We start from the raw sequence: 20,080 nt of genomic DNA, 5'->3' as shown, positions 1-20,080 counted from the left end.
TGTCCATGTAGAAAAGGATAGAGTTTCCTACTTCAGTTCCACTTTGATTTTGCATTAAGCCAGGCATAGGCAATTACCCTGGCATCACATCATTAGTATATCCACAGTTATAAGCCACAAAGATATGTTTGCCATGTTAAAGGAATGAAACACATTTTATTTGGAGCAAGAAAGTTTTATAGACTGCTCTAATATCACAAGCAGGCGGGAGAGGAAATGATAAAGCAGAAATATAGTGAGGATGTTTAGAGGACAAGTTTAGGGTAGAAATGCCTTCTTGACTTTCAGGTGCAGCTGTCTGTGCTGCCCCTTTTAATTTCCAGGACCCCGCCGACTTTGATTCCTCCATCCAACACACAGGGGGTTTAGCGCTCACGTACAGCAGTTTTCGACCGTGCAAATCACATACGCCGAGCAAGGCTCACAGGTGTTGCTTGATGTGCTTATGGCAGAACACGGGTTACAGGGGAGCCTGTGGAAATTTTGAACCAGGTTTAACAAGGGAAAGCTGGATAGAATTTCAACTCAGGAAAGGTCATGCCAATATCTGCCCTGCAAATGATCTTCTGAACACTCTTCGCCGAGTAACATTTGACTTAAGCCTATGTCAAGCCTGGACCCAGCATTGCAGTTCCATATGCACTGCAGCTACGCCAGCTGAATACAATTTTACATGTTTACTTCACTTGCAGATGTTGTCTTGTGCATGTTCCTGATTTCCCTTTGGTGCCAGACAGGAACAAAGGGAGATCGCCAGCGTGGAATCTTATATATGATACTCATTCCGCTTTTGAACTTCTGAATACTTTTGAACACTTCTACTGTCATGTGATTAGCCTGAGCTATTTTTTGTTTGTTTGTATTTTACCCTTGTAAGGAGATTCTTTAATGCGTTAGGGAGGTTTCACCTTGGGCAGACCTTGAGGAGGCAGGATTCTCCTGCATGAGCCTCTTTGTGACTTGGGGGATTTGGAGAATAATCATGTGGAACTTGCCTGCTGTCCTCACTCTCAAGGAGACCACGGTACGTGTTGATCTCGCACTCCAGCCGGGCCTTTGTGTCCAGCAGCACCTCGTACTCCTGGTTCTGCCGCTCTAGGTCACACCTGATCTCGGCCAGCTGGTTCTCCACATTATCAATCAGGCACTGTATCTGGGCCAGCTGGGTGCTGTACTGGGCCTCCGTCTCTGCCACAGTGCATTCCAGAGATTCTGTCTGCAGAAGGAAAAGAGTGTATTCAGGAGGGCTGTTTAGCATAGTCTTGGGGCCAGAGCGCTGCTTTCAAATCCTTGCTCTACCCTAGTGCAGCTGTGTGACTTTGAGAAAATGACTTAGCTTCTCTGAGCCTCCGTTTTATTCTATTAAAAAATGGGTAATGCAAAGTATTTAACTCATAGGATGGTTGTGAGGATTAAATGGATTAATATGTGTAAGGCACTTTGAATAGTGCCTGGAAAAATTTTTAAAAGCTGTATAAGGGTTAGTTATTCCTACCTTCACTGTGCTCACTACAACCTGCAACATACTCGGATGTAGCTTCAGGAGGGTCAACAGCATTTGAGAGGAGAAACTGAGTGTGGGCTTGAGGTGGGGAGGAGCCCTAAAGAGTGGTTCAAAGCAAAGGCTCTGGGATTGAACCAGCTGGATCCAGCTTCCACTTTTGCCTCTTAAAAAACTGCATGGCCCCTATGTAATCTGAATCTCAGTCTTCCTCATCTATATAGTGGGGTTATAGATAAAGGGGTTTACCCCGTAAAGCTACTGTGAGGCTTTTAAGGCTCTCAGAGGATGAATGTGCAGCTATTATTCACCAAGACAGTCTCCCTAGGCTGTAACGTGGCACAGACAGTGGTGTTTCACTGGATGCGGCTAGTGTGGTATTCTTTTTTTCTTAAATTGTTTATTTATTTTAAATAATCTTTATGCCCAGTGTAGGGCTCAGACTCACGACCCTGAGAACAAGAGTCGCACTCCTCTGATTGAGCCAGCCAGGGGCTCCCAGTGGATGGTATTCTGGTTGCTTGGTGGTGTGGGGTGAGTGAAGGGTCTGGTTGAGGTGTGGATCCTGGGAAATTTTAGGGTAGTGGTAGAATGCAAAGTGTGAATACCATTCTTTTATATGATGATGAGTTTGGGAACATGGCCCATATCAAAACAGAGTTAAAACCCACTAGAATACTTGAATGCCTTTGGCTCAGAGATTCCACTCTCATCCTGCTCCTACCCTCCTGCATGCGCGCTCTCTCTCTCTCTCTCTCTCTCTGACTCTGGAAGGTGCTGGGGATCATGCTCAAGGCCAGGAGGGAGGGTCAGGCATCCTGCTGGGACAGTACAAAGCTGTTGACCTATTACCCCTGCTTCTAGCTAGGTAAGCAGCAGTATTTGGGGGAAAACAAGGGAATACAGCTGTTGCAAATTAGAAATTCAGACTTTCTGCCCTGTGAACTGTGGGTCTCTCCTTGGGGTTATGGAAGAGGGGATAGCATCTCAGGGCCTGATTGTTTAGTGAGAAAAACAGAGCTGTCTTTCCTTCCCATACCAGGCTTTGCTGCGCTTGGAGCTCGATTTCCAGAGCATTGGCTGTGCGTTTCAGTTCCAGGATCTCTGCCTGGCAGTCCTGCAGCTGTTCTGCGCTGCACACCTGCTGCTGGTTCAGCTCCTCGGTCTGAAACACAGGTATGATCAGAGGATGCAAAGAAGGACGAAGCCTGTCATTTTTCTTGCTCCAGATGCTGACCTGAACAGCGAACCATTCTTCCACGTCTCTGCGGTTGTTGGCCAGCACTGTTTCATACTGACAACGCATCTCATCCAGGACCCTGTTGAGGTCGATGGTGGGGGCAGTGTCCAGCTCCACACTGAGTCGGTCACCGAGTTGTTCCCGGAGCAAGCTGACCGCCTGAAAGAGGAAATGGAGTAAAGAAAGCCACAGAGGGTTGGAGAAGAAAATTCACTTTGACATCCCAAGGGCATCCTGTTTCTGGAGAAGTGAGTAAAAAATGTGGGATTTAGAGTCAGATAGCTTAGGTTGAATCTCTTTTTATTGCTCAGTTTCTGCATCTGCAGAATGGGTATAATAATTTTGCCTTCCCCAGAGAGTTATTGTGTGAGATACAAGTTAATATTCATATAAATCACTTATGAAAGTCCTTGGCACAGAGGAAGGTCTCAGTAAATGCTATTATCATCATCACATGCTCAAAGGGAAAATATACGATGTTACATCATTCAACTTTTCACTCTGTAGCTTCATCAATGTGAGATAATCATATACTTCATATTTTATGAAAAGGTTTATAGAGACAGAATATTTCAAAATAGTGGCCCAAATATTATCCCCATTCTGAAATGGCCTTCATACCCTGTGTTTATCAGTCTGATTTTCATACTTTATGGATTAGAGGTACATCTGGCATAAAGCCTCCAAGGAAAGCCATTTATAGAGTTGCCTCCTTCACAAAAGCAATGGCAGGTAAACAGTGGTTCTTTCATCTGTTACTGGCTGGGGGCCATTCCATATGTACATCCAGAGATATGCTGGAGTGATCAGCCTGGACAGTGTTAGTGCTGTTAGAGGTTAATTGGATACTTGGGTCGTGAGGGCCAGGGTCCCCAAAAAGAAAACTGGGATCAGGATGCTAAGACAAAACTGTGCTAGCATCCTGTTTTACAGCAAGGACAAGACCTTAATAGCCTCCCATCTTGCAGCCTCTGCAGAAGTGACTTTTGCCAAATATCCTGAAACAAACAATTACCCATAAAACACTGGTCACTATCTCAAATTGAGGCAGTTAGTCTCCAGATATCAGCCCCAAAGACCAGCAACACATGAACAATAACCTGATAGGTAGACAGGTGCCTCATCAAAGCCTTGATCAGCGCACCTTAGTGGCCAAGCCACAGGAGGCCCACACTCAGGATGCTCAAGATAGTTTCTGGAAAGAGCTTCTAGAAACTGCTAAACTGGAAAGGGAAAACGGCAACCCTCTCGGTTCCCCTCCCTCTCCAGGAGCTTTATACTATCACTCAATAAATTTTGCTTTGCTGCCACCACTCTTTTATCTGGTCTACTTCTTCATTCTTCAAAACGTTATGACCAAGAACTGTGGGCACTAAGGGAACAAAAATCCTGTAACGGTGCCTCGAGTAATCTCATTCCAGCTTTAGCAATATCTGTCCAAGTTAGATTTATATACACAACATGAAATCTATCAGTGTGACTTTGTCACTTCTACATTTGTTCCGCAATTTTACCACTTTCCTCACCTCTTCATGGTTTTTCTTAAGGCAAAGGAGATCGTCCTTCAGAGACTCCACATGGGCCTCCAGGTCACTTTTGCACAGAGTCAGTTCACCCAGGATCCCCCGCAGGCCGCCAATGTCTGTCTCTACCAGCTGGCGAAGAGACAGTTCAGACTCGTACCTTTTAGAGCCGAAGAGATACAAGATGGTGATTACTTTGCTAGACACCACGTATGGTGCTGGGCATGCTGGTGAGTGACACAAGGACTCAAGGAAGCCATATCCCAAATAACAAATATGAGTTTTGTGAGCATTCTTAGCTTAAAGTAAAGCTTATATAGAGAATATCGGTGGTGTGTGCAGATGCGTGCATGTGTGAGAGACTTTGGGGGAAAGAGAGAGAGAGGGGCAGCCATAAATTATTTTCAAATTCAAATTTAACTTACTTTGATCTAAAGTCATCGGCAGCCAGTTTGCAGTTGTCAAGCTGTACAGCAAGTCTAGAATTCTCTGCCTTCGTGCACAAGATCTGGTAAGTAAGTTAGTTATATGTAATAGAGGGCTCTTTGAAAGAAATGTAAATAACTATTTATTTAACAACTATGCCATCTTTTAGAAGTCTTTATAAGAAAGTATAAAATAGCTTTCAGCCTATTTTTCTTATTAACCATGTCACTTCAATGAAGAGAAAAGCAGGACCAATTTATAAAAGAAATAGAAAAAAAAAATTTTTCAGTGATCTAAGACATTTTGCAATATTCCTGGCAGTTGAACTTGGATTTTTCTCCCGAGGTAGTTTGTATTATGAGTGTATCCCCATCCACAATGTTAAAAATTCATCAGTAAGAAAAGATAATGATTACAAGGATGATATTACACGATTAAAAAGATGATATTTCAATATCTATGTTAAAGATAGCAGCATAAATATCCAGTGTTACATACAGTTTTCTTCTCATTCTCTGGATGACATAGTCTAGATGTGAGTGAGTTTATTTGGGCCACTTCATGATTACTGGAGCCCCATGGCTAATGCTGATGGTTGCTGATGCTCAGCCCACCACCTTTTCCTCTAAGTCACACTACTTCTTGGAAGATCCCTTTCCCTGGGTGGGGGGGGACTTCCATAGAACAGACTTTCTTTTCTTTTCTTTCTTTCTTTCTTTCTTTTTTTAGTATAAGGATAAAGCAAATCACAGGTTAGGGCAATGAGAGACATCAGACCTTTTGCTGGAGCTCTTCGATGGTGTCGAAGTAACATTGATAATCAGGGCACACCAGTGGGAGGTCCTCTTCACATTGCTCTCGGATCCTGCATTCCAGCTCTGCATTCATCTCCTCCAGGCCACGCACCTTCTCCAGATAGTTGGCGAGTCTGTCATTGAGGAACTGCATTGTCTCCTTCTCGTTGCTGTTGAACACTCCATCCTCACACCAAGCACAGTTCCCCACCATGCACGGATTACAAGTCCCAGCCAAGTAGCATGGTGTGAGGCAACCAGTCGGCAAACGAGACCTGGATAGGAAGCTGGGAGTCTGGCATCTGGATGTAGCAGGGGTGCTGGGGAGGCAAGTGGTGTCCACGGAACAGGTTGAAGCAAATGCACAGTCAGAAGCTCTGGCACAGGATTCAGAAGAGCAGCACGTGGGGGAACCGTCAGAAGTCATCCTGTTAGATGTGAAGAACAAAGACTAGTTGTGAAACTCCAACTGACTGGCTCCCAAGGTCTCTTTGCTTCCTGAGACTTTTATACAGCCCACAAAATGAGTATTTACAGAATATACCAGATGTTCTGTTTATCATTGTTGGTGCCAGTTTTCATATGAACATTCATTAGTGTTGTTTGTTTGCTGAGAAGAGTTTTATGCCTCATAAAAGAGGCATAACTTCAGGTTACCAAGTAAGGACACTATTTCCATGTGCCAGTAGGATTAAATGCTTGGTTCAGAAAATCTTCATAGGAAGCATTGTCTTTTTGGTAGAATATGGAAAGGCAGAAAAAATTTGGCCACTCAATAATTACAGATACAATTGATTACAAATAATGAAAATAATATTCCCACAGATTTTACTCTTATCTATTGGAAATTGTTTATGTATCCTTTAAAAATTCATATCACTTATCATTAAATGCCATTTATTTGTTTGTGCCACCATCATAAAATGTTCTATGTTGTTATCAATCTTTGTAATGCTTTTTTGGTCTTGCTGTGTTCACATGGTAGAGGAGTGAGGTATGAACTGGGTTTAAAGTATGTGTGTGTGTGTGTGTGTGTGTGCGCGCGCGTGCATGTGTGTGTATGAACCATATCTACCTGTGCGCAAATTGAAAAGTCAATTTACATAACTGATGGGCATAATCTGTGTCCTCAACGCAAAAATACAAATTGGTTGTTAAGATCTGGAGTGGTGATTTTTGATTTCCTGAAACTTGTTTTTTCCACATTCTTATGGCTCATATTTTAGATTAGGATACTGTTTTTCACCTGTATTAATAATAAGAGTGAAATAATATTTCTTTTTTAAAAGATTTTATTTATTTATTTGAGTCACACAGAGAGAGAGAGAGAGAGCACAAGCAGGGAGGAGGGAAGAGGGAGAGGGAGAAGCAGGCTCCCTGCTCAGGAGGGAGCCCAATGAAGGGCTCAATGCCAGGACCCTGGGATCATGACCTGAGCTGAAGGCAGATGCTTAATCCACTGAGCCACCCAGGCACCCTAATGAAATATGATTTGTAGGTTATAATCTTTTAGTCTCTTGGGAAACTAAGCCCTCATGGGTTATACTTCAGAATAGGGGCTAAGAAGCTACAGAAGGCTTCTCTCCTGAGATAGACTCTGTTTTCTCTTATTTATTTCTTTTTTAAGGCCACAAGTATAAAAATTTGAAATAATGGGACTGGGGAATAAAATGGTATAAGGTGAGTTCCAGACCAGCAGTTCCATTGGTTGAAATCCCTGGTGCAGTACCAAATGGATAGGGATCTGAGATAAAACTTTTTAAGACTATGTCTTGAATTTCCTCTCCAGTATGTAGAATAATCTCTTTTACTTTGCTTGGAGTAATTGTGGTATTTATTTCATTTTCAAAGGGTGGGAGAGCAGATTGCCTCCAGATACTTTAAAATTTGGAAAAAAAAACCCTATTCTTACAAAGTTAAAATTTTCATGATCCAGAAAAATTTTGTTTCTCTTTTTCTAACTCTGAACACTCTTACCTAGGTAGGTGATAATGGAAAAACCAAAACCAAAAACAAACCAAGAGATTTTAAATAGATGGGTGTAAATAGCCTCTTAGGATTTATTACTCTCCCATCCAAGTACTAACCAGGACTGACTCTGCTTAGCTTCCAAGATCAGATAGGATTGGGAGGTATCATTGTAGACTCTTGGGTTTTATTATTCAGAGTGGAGTTGGGTTTGATTTTAGTGATTCTCTTTACATTTCAACAATGCTAAATGTTCTTTTTTATTCTTTCATCATTTTATTTAAATTCAAGTTCGTTCACACATAGTGTGGTGTTAGTTTCAGGGGTAGTGTTTAGTGATTCATCAGTTGCATATAACACCCAGTGCTCATTACATCACATGCCCTCCTTAATGCCCTCTTCCTTCACCCCATTACTCCATCCCCCTACCCTCCTCCCCTGCAGCAACCCTCAGTTTGTTCCCTATGTTTAAGAGTCTCATGATTTGCCTCCCTCTCTTTCTCTATCTTATTTTATTTTTCCTTCTGTTCTCCTGTGTTCATCTGTTTTGTTTCTTAAATTCCACATATGAATGAAATCATATGGTATTTGTCTTTCTCTGACTGAATTACTTCACTTAGCATAATACACTGTAGTTCCATTCACATCATTGCCAACGTCAAGATTTCATTGTTTTTGATGGCTGAGTAATATCCCACTATATATTTACACACCATATCTTCTTTATCCATTCATCAGTTAATGGTCATTTGGGCTCATTCCATATTTTAGCTATTGTGGATGGTGCTAATATAAACATTGCGGTGCATGTGCTCCTTCAAATCACTATTTTTGTATCCTTTGGATATATACCTTTATTTATTTGCTGGGTTGTGCACTTGCTGGGTTGTAGGGTAGCTCTATTTTTAACTTTTTGAGGAACCTCCATACTGTTTTCCAGAGTGGCTGTACCAGTTTGCGTTCCCACTAACAGTGTAAGAGGGTTCCCCTTTCTCCACATCCTCACCAAATCTGCTTTCTGAATTGTTAGTTTTAGCCATTCTGACTGGTGTGAGGTTTTATCTCATTGTGGTTTTTATTTGTATTTCCCTGAGGCAAGTGATGTTGAACTTTTCTCCATGTGTCTGTTGGCCACTTGTATGTCTTCTTCGGAGAAATGTCCATTTATATCTCCTGCCCATTTCATGTTCTTGGAGTGCTGACGGTATATTGATGGTTTTTGCAGAGGACATGAGTTCAAGGACTCAAAAACATTTGAAAATCAGAAATTGCAAATCTCTGAAGGAAAATTCTTATTTCCACAGTAACCTAATGAATTAAAGGAAGGATTTCTTGGAAAAGAATCCATGTCTTGGTTGTCTATTGTAGATTCCAGTTAATGAAAATGCAGCAATGTGTCATTATTTTAAAGTAACTGCAGGTAAAAATAAGAAATATTTCCTTTAATCTTAAGCTAATTTCTATTTGTAAAATGTTATATATGGAAAGAGAGAGGATGGAGAGAGAGGAAAGTAGTGAGAGCACCAGCACACAGGGCTATTTTATTTTGGGCTTGATTAATTAGGTAGTGTTGTATGACAATCTATAGCTTTAGTTCCTATCTTAGTAAATTGAAATTGCTGGGGTACCTGGGTGGCCCGATTGGTTAAGTGTCTGATCCGTGATCTCATCTCAGGTCTTGATCTCAAGTCATGAGTTCAATGTCCATGCTGGGCTCCATGCTGGGTGTGGGGCCTACTTAAAAACAAAAACAAATATACACTATGGAGTATTATGCCTCCATCAGAAAGGATGAATACTCAACTTTTGTAGCAACATGGACGGGACTGGAAGAGATTATGCTGAGTGAAATCAGTCAAGCAGAGAGAGTCAATTATCATATGGTTTCACTTATTTGTGGAGCATAACAAATAGCATGGCGGACATGGGGAGTTAGAGAGGAGAAGGGAGTTGGGGGAAATTGGAAGGGGAGGTGAACCATGAGAGACTATGGAATCTGAAAAACAATCTGAGGGTTTTGAAGGGGCGGGGGGGTGCGAGGTCGGGGTACCAGGTGGTGGGTATTATAGAGGGCACGGATTGCATGGAGCACTGGGTATGGTGAAAAAATAACGAACACTGTTATGGTGAAAATAAATAAAAAATAAATTTAAAAAAAAAAGAAAAAACAAAAATAAAAACAAAAACAAAACAACAACAAAAAGAATATTGAAATTGCCCAGAATTCCTTTTTATGGCATATCATCCTCAAAGGAGGGGACATTGGGAATAGAGAAAATAAAGAGATGCTGTTAAAGGTCATGATAACATGACATCATGGTTTTCTTCTTGTAATGTGCCCCTTACCTCAGAACATCCACCTACAAGGGCTGTAATCACTTTAATAAAATGCAAATCCATTTTTTTGCCACTTTCCACCTATAACATCCCAACTTCCTGGCTTGGCAAATGACCTTTTCCAATCTGGTGCCAGTTTACCTTTCTAGGCTAATTTCCCGATACTTTGTCTCACAAACCCCAGACTGCAGCCATCCTTCAAGCTTTGTAGGTGGTGCTTCCTTGGTCCACTGCTCTTCTGCCACCCTGGATGAAACCACCTGTTAAGACAGCTGAAACGATGTCTAGCTCCTCACACCGAGATGGAGGCTTTCCCATCGCACACATGTCCGTTACAGCAGTTGTCACATCTCTTACCATTATCAGTATTTTGTGTTTACTGTTCTTTCTCCTTTTAGGAAAAGTCTCTTCTAAGACCAGCGTATCTTATTTGTCTGATCCTCAGCACTTGGGACACAATATAATGGGCCCTTAATAAGTGTTTGCTAAAAATATAAACACTTGGCTCAATAGAGGTTTCTGTTTGACACATAATTGCTAAGGAAAGAAGCTGAATGCTGCAGGACAAGGAAGATAGGTGGAGGACGAACAGTGACATCCTCCTGGTCATATTTACATTCTCGTTCCAGTGCTCTTACTAACTAGCTCTGTTGTCTTCATCTAGTCATGCAACTCCTTTGGGACTTACTTAGTCCTCACTGTAGGGAAAAATAATAACCTGTCACTTCTACATGGAGTTGTCAAGGCATAAACAATATGGATATATTTCACTTTATAAATAGTAAAATGATGCCCATGTAGGGTCTCCAGTTAATCAACCTTGGTCCCCAATACCTCCGTAATTGCCAAGTACATATTCTTTTTTTCTTCCAAAATTTTTAAGTTGAGATGAAATTTACATATATTGAAATGCAATTTGACAAATGCATGTACCCATGTAACCCTCACCCCAGTCAAGATACCTAACATTTCCATGATACCAGAATGTTCCCATGTACCCTTTTTCACTTAGTTCCCACCTCCCAAAGGTAAACACTCCTCTGATTCTGGTTACCAGAGATTGGTATTCCCTATTTGTGAGTTTCATAAGTAAAATCACAGTGTGTGTACTTTTTTATTTGATTTCTTTGGCTCAGTGTCACAATTTTTATTTCATCCATGTTGTCACTTATACCAGCTCTACAGTATTTCCTTCCCTCACTCCCTTCCTTCCTTTTCTCCCTCCTTCTCTCCCTTCCTCTAGTCCCTTCTTCCTCCCAATCTCCTTCCTCCCTCTCTCCTTCCTTCCTTCTTTCCCTCTTTCCTTCCTTCTTCCTTCCTCCCTCCCTCCCATCCTCCCTCCTTGCCCCTCTCTCTCTTTCTTCCCTTCTTTCAAAAAAAAAACAAAACCCACAAAGTTGCTGAGGAGTATTTCATTGTATGAATATGCTACAATGTGTCAATTCTCCTTGGATGAACATCTGGAATATTTCTTCTTTGGGGATGTTATGAATAAAACTCCCATAGATATTCCTGTACAAATATTTTTGTGGATATGTATTTCATTTCTTTCTCATAAATATTTAGGAGTAGACTAGTTGTGTCATACAGTAGGTATATGTTTCTTTTTATAAGAAACTACCAGGCCTTTTCCCAAAGTGATTATACATACCCTTTTATACTCTTACCAATAATGTAGGAGAGATTTAATTCCTCTATATCTTCATCAATATTTGTTATTGCCACATAGTTTAATTATAAACATGTCAGTGTAAAAGTGTTCTCTCTGATTCTAGTATAATACCATCATTCAAACAGTTCTTCAAGAATGCAGCCACACAACATTCACATTAAATAATCTAATCTAAACTAATATCATAGTTTAATTTATATCTCTCTGATGACTGATGCTGAGCAACTTTTCATGCATTTATTGCCCATTTCGATATCTTTTTCTGCGAAGCAACTATTCAAGTCTTTTGCCTATTTTTCTTGGTTTATTTATCCAGGAGAAAGTATATGCCCCTTTGCAACACATTCTCCACTGTCCTAAATTTTTACCATTTCCAGTGTTCCTTCCTGTGGCAAAATTACTATTTTAAACCAAAAGCACTTCATTCAGTGTTTCCCTCATCAGAGGGATAACATTTTGTAATCCAAGGCAATTGGTTTCAGTGGATGAAAATACCATTAGGGTAAATGCACGGGCCCTACAAAAAAGTGGCAATTAAAATCATTGTTTGACTTAAAATTATCAAAAAGTAAAAATTAAAAGAAAACTTCCTAAGGTGGTTATTACATGCTATAACACAAATGAAAGTTTTTTTCTGGAAGTACTTTCTCTTAGTTGTTCTCATAGTTGTTTTTCTTCAATTCCCATCTCTTTTTAATAGAATATTATACTTCTGAATTAAAAAGAAATTTAAAGCATTTAAGGATTACTACAGATAACATTTAACAGTGTTAGCATCATGATGATTATGGGCTAAGAGACATGAAAAAATGGTATTGGTAAAATTTATTAATAGTTTTCTAATGTCTGATCATGACAAAAATATATGCTTTTTTATTAGAAGGCTATTGTCTTTGTTGATTATAGTTTTTCCAGATTATAAACTTCAGAATGTATTTACTTAGTTATTTTCATTTATATTAAAAAGTGATTTATTTTTAAAATTCAATATATTTAAACTAAAGAAATAAAACAGTTCACCCATTTCTTCAACTCCCCACTTCCCTGCCTCTGGCAACCAATCTGTTCTTCATAACTATCAAATTGGTTTTATTTGTTTGTTTGTTTTTGATTCCACACATGAGTGATCATACAGCATTTATATTTCTCCATCTGACTTATTTTACTTATCATTATGCCCTTGAGGTCTATCCATGTTATTGCAGTGGGAAGATCTCATTCTTTTTTATGCCTGAATAATATTCCATGTATGGTATAGGTTGTTTCTGTATCTTGGCTATTGTAAATAATGTTGCAATTAACATGGGAGTGCATATATCCTTTAAAAAAAAAAGATTTTATTTATTTATTTGACAGATAGGTCGCAAGTAGGCAGAGAGGCAGGCAGAGACAGAGAGGGGAAGCAGCTCCCCACTGAGCAGAGAGCCCGATGTGGGCCTCAATCCCAGGACCCTGAGATCATGACCTGAGCCAAAGGCAGAGGCCTAACTCATTGAGCCACCCAGGTGCCCATATCTTTTTTTTTTTTTTAAAGATTTTAATTTGAGGGACAGAGAGAGAGTAAGAAACAGTAAGCACAAGTGGGAGGGGGGAGAAAGAGGAAGAGGGAGAATCAGGCTCCCTGCTCAGCACAGGCTCGATCCCATAACCCTGGTCTTGATCCCATGGGCTCAATCCCATGACCCTGGGATCATGACCTGAGCTGAAGGTAGACACTTAACCGACTGAGCCTCCCAGGAGACCCTGGGAGTACATGTATCTTTTTTTATATACAACAAATATATATAAAATATAGAACTATATGAAATATAAAAATTATACAAAATTATATAAAAATTATATTTTCTTCAGACAAATACATAGAAGAGGAATTTCTGGATCATAATGTAGGAACCTCCATACTGTTTTCCATAGTTTCTGCACCAATTTACATACCCACTAACAGTGCACAAGGGTTTCATTTTTTCCACATCTTGCCACCACTTGTTATTTCTTATCTTTTTAGTACTATCCATTCTGAATGATGTGAGATGGTATGTCATTGTGGTATTAATTTGCATTTCCCTGATGATTAATGATGTAAACATCTTTTTATGTATCTATTGACCATTTGTATGTCTTCTTTGGAAAAATGTCTATTCAGAATTTCTGCCCATTTTTAAATTGGGTTGTGTTTTGGTATGGAGCTATATGAATTCTTTATACATTTTGAACATTTCACCTTATCAGATATATGATTTATAAATATTTTCTCCCATTCAACAGATTGTCTTTTCACTTTGTTGCTGATTTCCTTTGCTGTGCAGAAGCTTTTTAGTTTGATGTAGTACCACTTGTTTGCTTTTGTGGCTTTTGCTTTGGGGATCAAATTTTAAAAATCATAGTCCAGACCTATATCCGGGAGCTTCCTGCCTATGTTTTCTTCTAGGAGTTTTATGGTTTCAGATCTTACATTCCAGTCTTTAGTCCATTTTATTTTTATCTTATTCATTTGGAAGATAATCCCCTGTTTCTTCATCTTGCTTTACCTTTATGCTAGGTTCTATACAGTAGATGGCTTTATGTAGGAGTGGCCTTATGAAGATGAACCTTGTTGTTCAGCTCTGCTCTGGCTCTTCATTGTGTCTCAAACTCTGTGCTTGTGCAAGTAGCCTATTATATTTTTTAATAGCTCCCAGCATTAAGGATGTGCCAAGACCTGTCAGTGCCCCAAAGAGGAGGATCTTAGTCAGCATCTAGACTCAGGGTGACTGGGAACCAGACCCCTAGGCATTAGCTTTTTAAAGTAGGCAAATATATACAGTCCTGTGAGACTGTATATAGTCTGGCCCAACCAGCCAGCAAAGCCAGGTGATCTGGAGGTGTCCACTGAGCCGCAGTTACAAAAATAGGGGCTCAAGATGAGTGTATAAGCCCTTTTTTGGGTCGTACCACTGAGCTGGAGAAAGGCAGAGTGCCTGCCAAGATGGTGTCCTTAGTCTATGTTCCTTGAGAGCCACTCAACCCAAAATGTGTGCTGTGTCTGGAGTCCTCCCAGGAGAAGCAACCCGCCTCTTCTTCACAGAAAGAGAACAGAGTAGGGGGCGGGGAAATGCTTGTCCCTGTGGTTTTCTTGGGGTGGTAGCCTGCCAAGAACTGTCTCCCCTGTTGCCACAGTCCCGTGGAACCCAAAAGTGTGAAATAATCTAGGGTGTCCCTCGGACACAGGACATGTGTAAAGTTCCCTTTCAGGGGATAGTGGTGCTCTGAAGTGCTGCAGAGCCTGAGGGGGAAGATAGCGCCTACCCTCTGAGATTCCTAGAAAGGATTATAGATGTATGTGTTTAATTAGAAACCTGCCCCTCAGGTGTAGATATGATTAGCTAAAGGCCTCTATTTTTTTTTTTTTTTAATTTATTTATCTGACAGTCACAGTGAGAGAGGGACCACAAGCAGGGGGAGGGGGAGAGGGAACAGCAGGCTTCCGGAGGAGCAGGGAGCCCGACAGGGGCCTCGATCCCAGGACCCTGGGATCCTGACCTGAGCCAAAGGTAGACGCCTAACAACTGAGCCCTCCAGGCGCCCCAGATACAGGCTTCTTAGAAAGACCAAGCTCCTGGGTAAGAACTCTTTCTCCTTTGGTTACAGTCCTCTGGGACACATGAATGTAAGCTCCACGGGCCACAGGAGGTGTCCCCTTGTAGCACTGCCAAAAATAGGGGTGCCAGACGGGGTGACTGGGTGACACGGATTCTGACAGTCCCATGTAGCCAGGAGCACAAGCTCCCCGCTGGCCTCCAGAGCCAGGTGATCAGGACACATCCGCTAGACAGCTGTGGCTGCAAAAACCCGGGCACCAGCTGAGGACTGAAACGCTGCAGCTCGGGAACACGAACCGGAGCACGCCAAGATGGCGCCCACTAGCTTCCGGTCGGTGCTTGTCGCTGAGGGGTGTGTGTGTGGAGTAGCGCCTGCCCCTTCAGCCACCCACGCTCTAATATAAGCGGGAGCGCCTCTTCTGTCGAAGTCCGGGGACCATGGGCTGCTGGAGCTGGGCCCTGCACCGGTGAGTCCAGGCGCGGGCAACCTTGAGAGCCCTTTCTCTCACGGCCGTCGCGTGGGGCTGGGGATGCGAGCCTCCGCTGGTTTGAAGGGTTGGATGTTTTGGGGGCTTGTCTTTCAAGTGTGTGTCTGAAAATTGGGATGCCGGATGTGGGGTTTGAACGCACAGCTACTCTGGGAGAGGCTCGGGGTTTACAGTTCTTTCCTGGTGGCGAGTCCCACCCCTTCCCCCCTACCCTACCCCACCCCCACCATCACCCCAGCGGTGGGGGCCAGGTGGTGCCCCAGCCTCCTACCCGCCTCGGTGACCTGGTGTGCCCCGCAGCCAGCCCTTAGGTTTCTGTCAGAGAAAGTTGTTCCAGATGGAGCTGTAACCCTGGGTATCTGTGGGAAGAGGGGCGTGCAACAGCTTCTCAGGCGTCACCTTGAACCGGAACTCCAAAGTGATCTTTCAGATGGATGCTTTTTATTAGCTTTATCCCAACATGTTTTCATTTTCCTTTCATTCTTAAAGTGGCTTTTACAGGGGCGCCTGGGTGGCTCAGTGGGTTAAAGCCACTGCCTTCGGCTCAGGTCATGATCTCAGGGTACTGGGATGGAGCTCCACATTGGGCTCTCTGCTCAGCGGGGAGCCTGCTTCTTCCTCTCTCTCTGCCTGCCTCTCTGCCTACTTGTGATCTCTCTGTCTCTGTCAAGTAAATAAATAAAATCTTAAAAAAAAGTGGTTTTTACAAACTATAAAACCGAGCCCCCGCCCCCCCACACCTCCTGGACCTTTACAATGAGATTTGATTGTCCTCTGACCTCCGTTTTTTGTCTGAGTTGAAGTCAGACGTTCTTCTCTTTGCTGCCCTCTGTTTAATGTGTATTTACTCCTCTTACTTCTTTCAGGCGTGCTGTTGAGCTTTTTTATTCAACAGTTTGGCTGTGGTATATGTAGGTGGTTGTGTGTGTTTGTGTGTAGGTTGTGTTACCTGTTTGGGGTTTGTTGAGAGTCTTCAATTTGTAGTTTAATAAGTTATATCACTAAATTTGGAAAAAAAATCAGCCTGTTTCTACCCAACTTTCTGCCCCACTTTCCGATCATTCTGGAAATCCTATTTCATAATTGTTGGGTCACTTGGTGCTGTCCCACAGGAGGCTGCTCAGGTTCTGTTCATTTTTTTCAGTCCCCTTCTCTCTGTTTTAGTTTTGATAATTTTGATCTATGATTATTTTGAGTTCTCTTATTTCACTGACCTCACTCCTAATGGGCAGTTTCCAATCTGCTGTTAAGGCCATCTACTGAATTCTTTATTTCAGATTGTACTTTTTAGTTCTAGAATTTCTATTTGCTTCTCACTTAATGTAAATAATTTAAATTTAATTTAGCTTGTAATTTTATTAAAAATTTAAAATTCCACTTTTCTGGTGAGCTTCTTCATCTTGTTTACTCTTTTCCTTTCACACTGCGTTCCTCTTTCCCTTTGTCCCTGAAAATACTTATAATGACTTTTATAGTAATTGTTATAAAATTCTTGTCTGCTAATTCTAATATCTGTGTATCTATGGACCTGTTTCTATTGGCTGATTTTTTTTTTATTATGGATGACATTTTTCTGCTTCTTCATATGTCTGGCAAATTTTTGTGGGGTTTTCTTTTTTCTTTTTGTTTTTAAGAGTTATTTATTTATTAGAGGGAGCATGTGGGTCAGTGGGAGAGGGGCAGAGGGAGAAGAAGCCACTCCCCTCTGAGTGTAGAGCCTGCAGCCTGAGCCCACAACCCAAGCCAAAAGCAAGAGTCAGTTTTAACTGACTAAGCCACCTAGGCACCCCTGTTTGACAATTTTTAATATGTCATTCATTCTGGAGGATATATTTCAGGAAGTCTTGGTATTGTTGAATGTTGAGTTTTGTTCTGACAGGAAGTTAAATCACTGGAAGATTCTCTTGATTGTCTCAGGCTTGGTTTTAGACTTTTCTAGAGCGAGAATAATTTGGTGTGTTCTTTTCTCAATTTGTGATTTTTTTTTTTTTTTTTTACTCTTTTTGGTGTGTCTTTCCGGAACATCAGTTGAATGCCAGAGGCACTGAGAGCTTTGTCATCTCTGCATGTACTGGAACTTCGGTGTCTGTTAGTACTGATTGACATCTGGTATCTCCATTCACCTCTTTATCCCCAGAAGCCATTCTTGTGAGCCTCATGGAATTTTATCCTGCGTGCAAGCAACCCAGCCCTTTGCAAGTACTTAATAAGAACATTTACACAGACTTGGGCACCTTCCCTCATACATCTTCTTTCTCTCTAGAACACTGTTGGGCAAGTTCCAGGTCACTAATTTCCCATTTAGAAACAGTTGTGCTTCAAAGTTCACATATCTAGAGCAGAATACAGTATTTCCTTTTATTTTTAAAATTTATTTTTTATTTATTTTTGGCATAACAGTATTCATTATTTTTTCACCACACCCAGTGTTCCATGCAATCTGTGACCTCTATAATACCCACCACCTGATACCCCAACCTCCCACCCACCTGCCAATTCAAACCCCTCAGGTTGTTTTTTAGAGTCCATAGTCTCTCATGGTTCACCTCCCCTTCTAATTTCCCCCAACTCCCTTCTCCTCTCTAACTCCCCATGTCCTCCATGCTATTTGTTATGCTCCACAAATCCTTTTTTAATTTTCTCTTACTTCTCTGCTCCTGTGCTCTGTAGGTGACAAAACCCCACTACCTAATCTTTGACACCTTCTTCTCTTTCAAATCCCTTTGACCACAAGCTCAAGTCAATTTGTCTTTGTCTTTCCCCTGTTTATTACCATGGCGACAATCTTAATTTCTCAATTGTCCTCAATTTTATGGTGTCACAGCACTTTGCTAATACTTCTAGTAGAACTTATTTTTTTTATTATAATATGGTGCCCAGCATTCGATAAATAATTGTTAATGTATGAAGGAATGAATGGGTATTGTGTTTGTATCTGCCTGACCTGCTAGACAATCTGTTCCTTTTGAGCAGGAACAATAAAATATGGGGCACATAATCAGGTATTTAATAACTGTTTACTGAGTGAATAATGACGTTATAAAGTTATTAATTTTTTTTTGCATAAGCACATTAGGTCATTGGGAGTTAATATGTTATGTCTTCATGTCATGTTCAGTTCTTCCCAATTTACCTTAAACCATTTCTTGGGAACACAAGGCAGGAAAAGTCTATTTGCAAGTATGCTGAAATAGTGGACCATCTTATATGCAAGACCACTTAGTTTTCTTTAAGCAACAAGAACAATAAAAGCAAGAAATATTTGCAGTCACACTTTTTAGTTTTGCAGATGTTCTCAGTTCTTAAAAGGCTGAGAAGTACATTTAATGAATTAATAGGAATAAACAAACATAATTGTAGACATTTGTGCTATGCCAGAGATGTAAAATTTATTGTCTGATCATCAAGAAGCTCTTCAGTTTCCAGAAAGATACCACCCAACTCTGGAAACAGAATTCCCAAAGCACCCAAAGAAAGATAATCTTTAATATTAGGAAATGAAAAACTTTGGGAAGCTAATAGCATCCACCTATTCAAATTGCCCTTGATCACTAATATCTACCACTTGGCCATTGAGAGTCTCTTGGTTTCTTTTTGAGCCAGGGTTGGCAGGGGTAACGTCATCCTTGTTCCAACTTGGAAAGCAGAGGCAATTAGTTGCAGGTACAGAGACAGGTGAACGCTAAAGCTTCTGGGTTGATTCTTTCAAAGTCAGGCACGGAGCAAAGCAGCCATCATTCAGCAGCAGCTTGAGATGCAGGGCTCACAGGAGGGCTGAGTGAAGGTCGTGAGGTTGATGGTCTCCAGGCCTGGGGTGGGGTGGCAGGAGTTGAGCAGGAAGCAGGTGGGCACACAGGGCTGAGGAATGTGGCAGGGTGGGGGGCAGTTGTCACAGCAGGTTGGCTCCAGTAACCAAGTGGTGTGAGGGCAGGTGCTGGGCAGGCAGACTCCACACCGGCAGCATTTGTCAGAGGAGCAGATGGTGGTGGCGGGGCCGGTGGGGACACTGCAGCAGCAGGGAACACAGCAAGCCATGGTGTTGGGAATCTGTGTTTTTAATTGATTTGCTTGTAACGACAGATAAGGCTTCTAAGGTGTGAATGTCTCCTCTTGCTTTGAGGCTCTTATATACCCTCCCCAGTGGGTGTTGGTCCAACCAGAAGGCTTCTTTCCTGGTTCTTGTTTACATTAGTGTACCCATTATCCTTTGATTGGTTTGACATTTAGATGCTTGTAAAGAGTCTCTATTCTCCTAATTAACATTTATTTGAATTCCTTGCTAAATCTGAACTGATTACTCTTGCTATTTGTGACTGGAACACAAGCTTTATGATGTATCACCAAAAGCTTCTGCTATTACAATTCCAACACCAGACTTTCTGGGGAATATTGCACAATAGTATACCTGTAGTTTGTAGGTCTTATCACTAGTGATGGTTTAGTGTTTATTCTCTTTGCCTCTGTCTGTATCAATTGGCCTGATGATGTATTCTTGTTCGGAAAAGTTGAACTTAAGTTTAGTAACTTTCTTTTAGCTTTGGGACTTTAAAAAA

General features: G+C 41.4%; 2 protein-coding genes across 2 annotated transcripts; both read right to left on the bottom strand.

The window, feature by feature from the left end:
* Positions 1 to 372: 372 nt before the first annotated feature.
* On the bottom strand, positions 373 to 6,665 carry KRT40 (keratin 40). The gene is made up of 7 exons (XM_059378553.1): positions 5,468 to 6,665; positions 4,690 to 4,772; positions 4,268 to 4,424; positions 2,739 to 2,900; positions 2,541 to 2,666; positions 996 to 1,216; positions 373 to 472 (listed from the first exon to the last, which is right to left on the bottom strand). Exons 1-7 carry the CDS (start codon positions 5,909 to 5,911, stop codon positions 373 to 375), a joined length of 1,293 nt encoding a protein of 430 aa, XP_059234536.1. The 5' UTR covers positions 5,912 to 6,665.
* An 8,769-nt stretch (positions 6,666 to 15,434) lies between these two features.
* LOC132003209 (keratin-associated protein 3-3-like) lies at positions 15,435 to 19,562 on the bottom strand. The gene is made up of 2 exons (XM_059378552.1): positions 19,295 to 19,562; positions 15,435 to 15,631 (listed from the first exon to the last, which is right to left on the bottom strand). Exons 1-2 carry the CDS (start codon positions 19,560 to 19,562, stop codon positions 15,435 to 15,437), a joined length of 465 nt encoding a protein of 154 aa, XP_059234535.1.
* Positions 19,563 to 20,080: the final 518 nt, after the last annotated feature.

Source organism: Mustela nigripes, chromosome 16, assembly GCF_022355385.1.
Source record: "Mustela nigripes isolate SB6536 chromosome 16, MUSNIG.SB6536, whole genome shotgun sequence".
Classification (NCBI taxonomy): Eukaryota; Metazoa; Chordata; class Mammalia; order Carnivora; family Mustelidae; genus Mustela; species Mustela nigripes.
The sequence above is the reverse complement of the archived record's forward strand: the minus strand, read 5'-3'. Positions and strand labels throughout refer to the sequence as shown.

Coding starts and splice junctions, on each gene's coding strand:
- KRT40 (XM_059378553.1), bottom strand. CDS start 5,911: ATGACTTCTGACGGTTCCCCCACGTGCTGCTCTTCTGAATCCTGTGCC. Junction 4,425..4,689: donor GCCGATGACTTTAGATCAAA/GTAAGTTAAATT, acceptor CGGCTCTAAAAG/GTACGAGTCTGAACTGTCTC. Junction 1,217..2,540: donor TCCAAGCGCAGCAAAGCCTG/GTATGGGAAGGA, acceptor TTCCTTCTGCAG/ACAGAATCTCTGGAATGCAC.
- LOC132003209 (XM_059378552.1), bottom strand. CDS start 19,562: ATGGCTTGCTGTGTTCCCTGCTGCTGCAGTGTCCCCACCGGCCCCGCC. Junction 15,632..19,294: donor GACCTTCACTCAGCCCTCCT/GTGAGCCCTGCA, acceptor CCCAATTTTCAG/ACACACACTTGAAAGACAAG.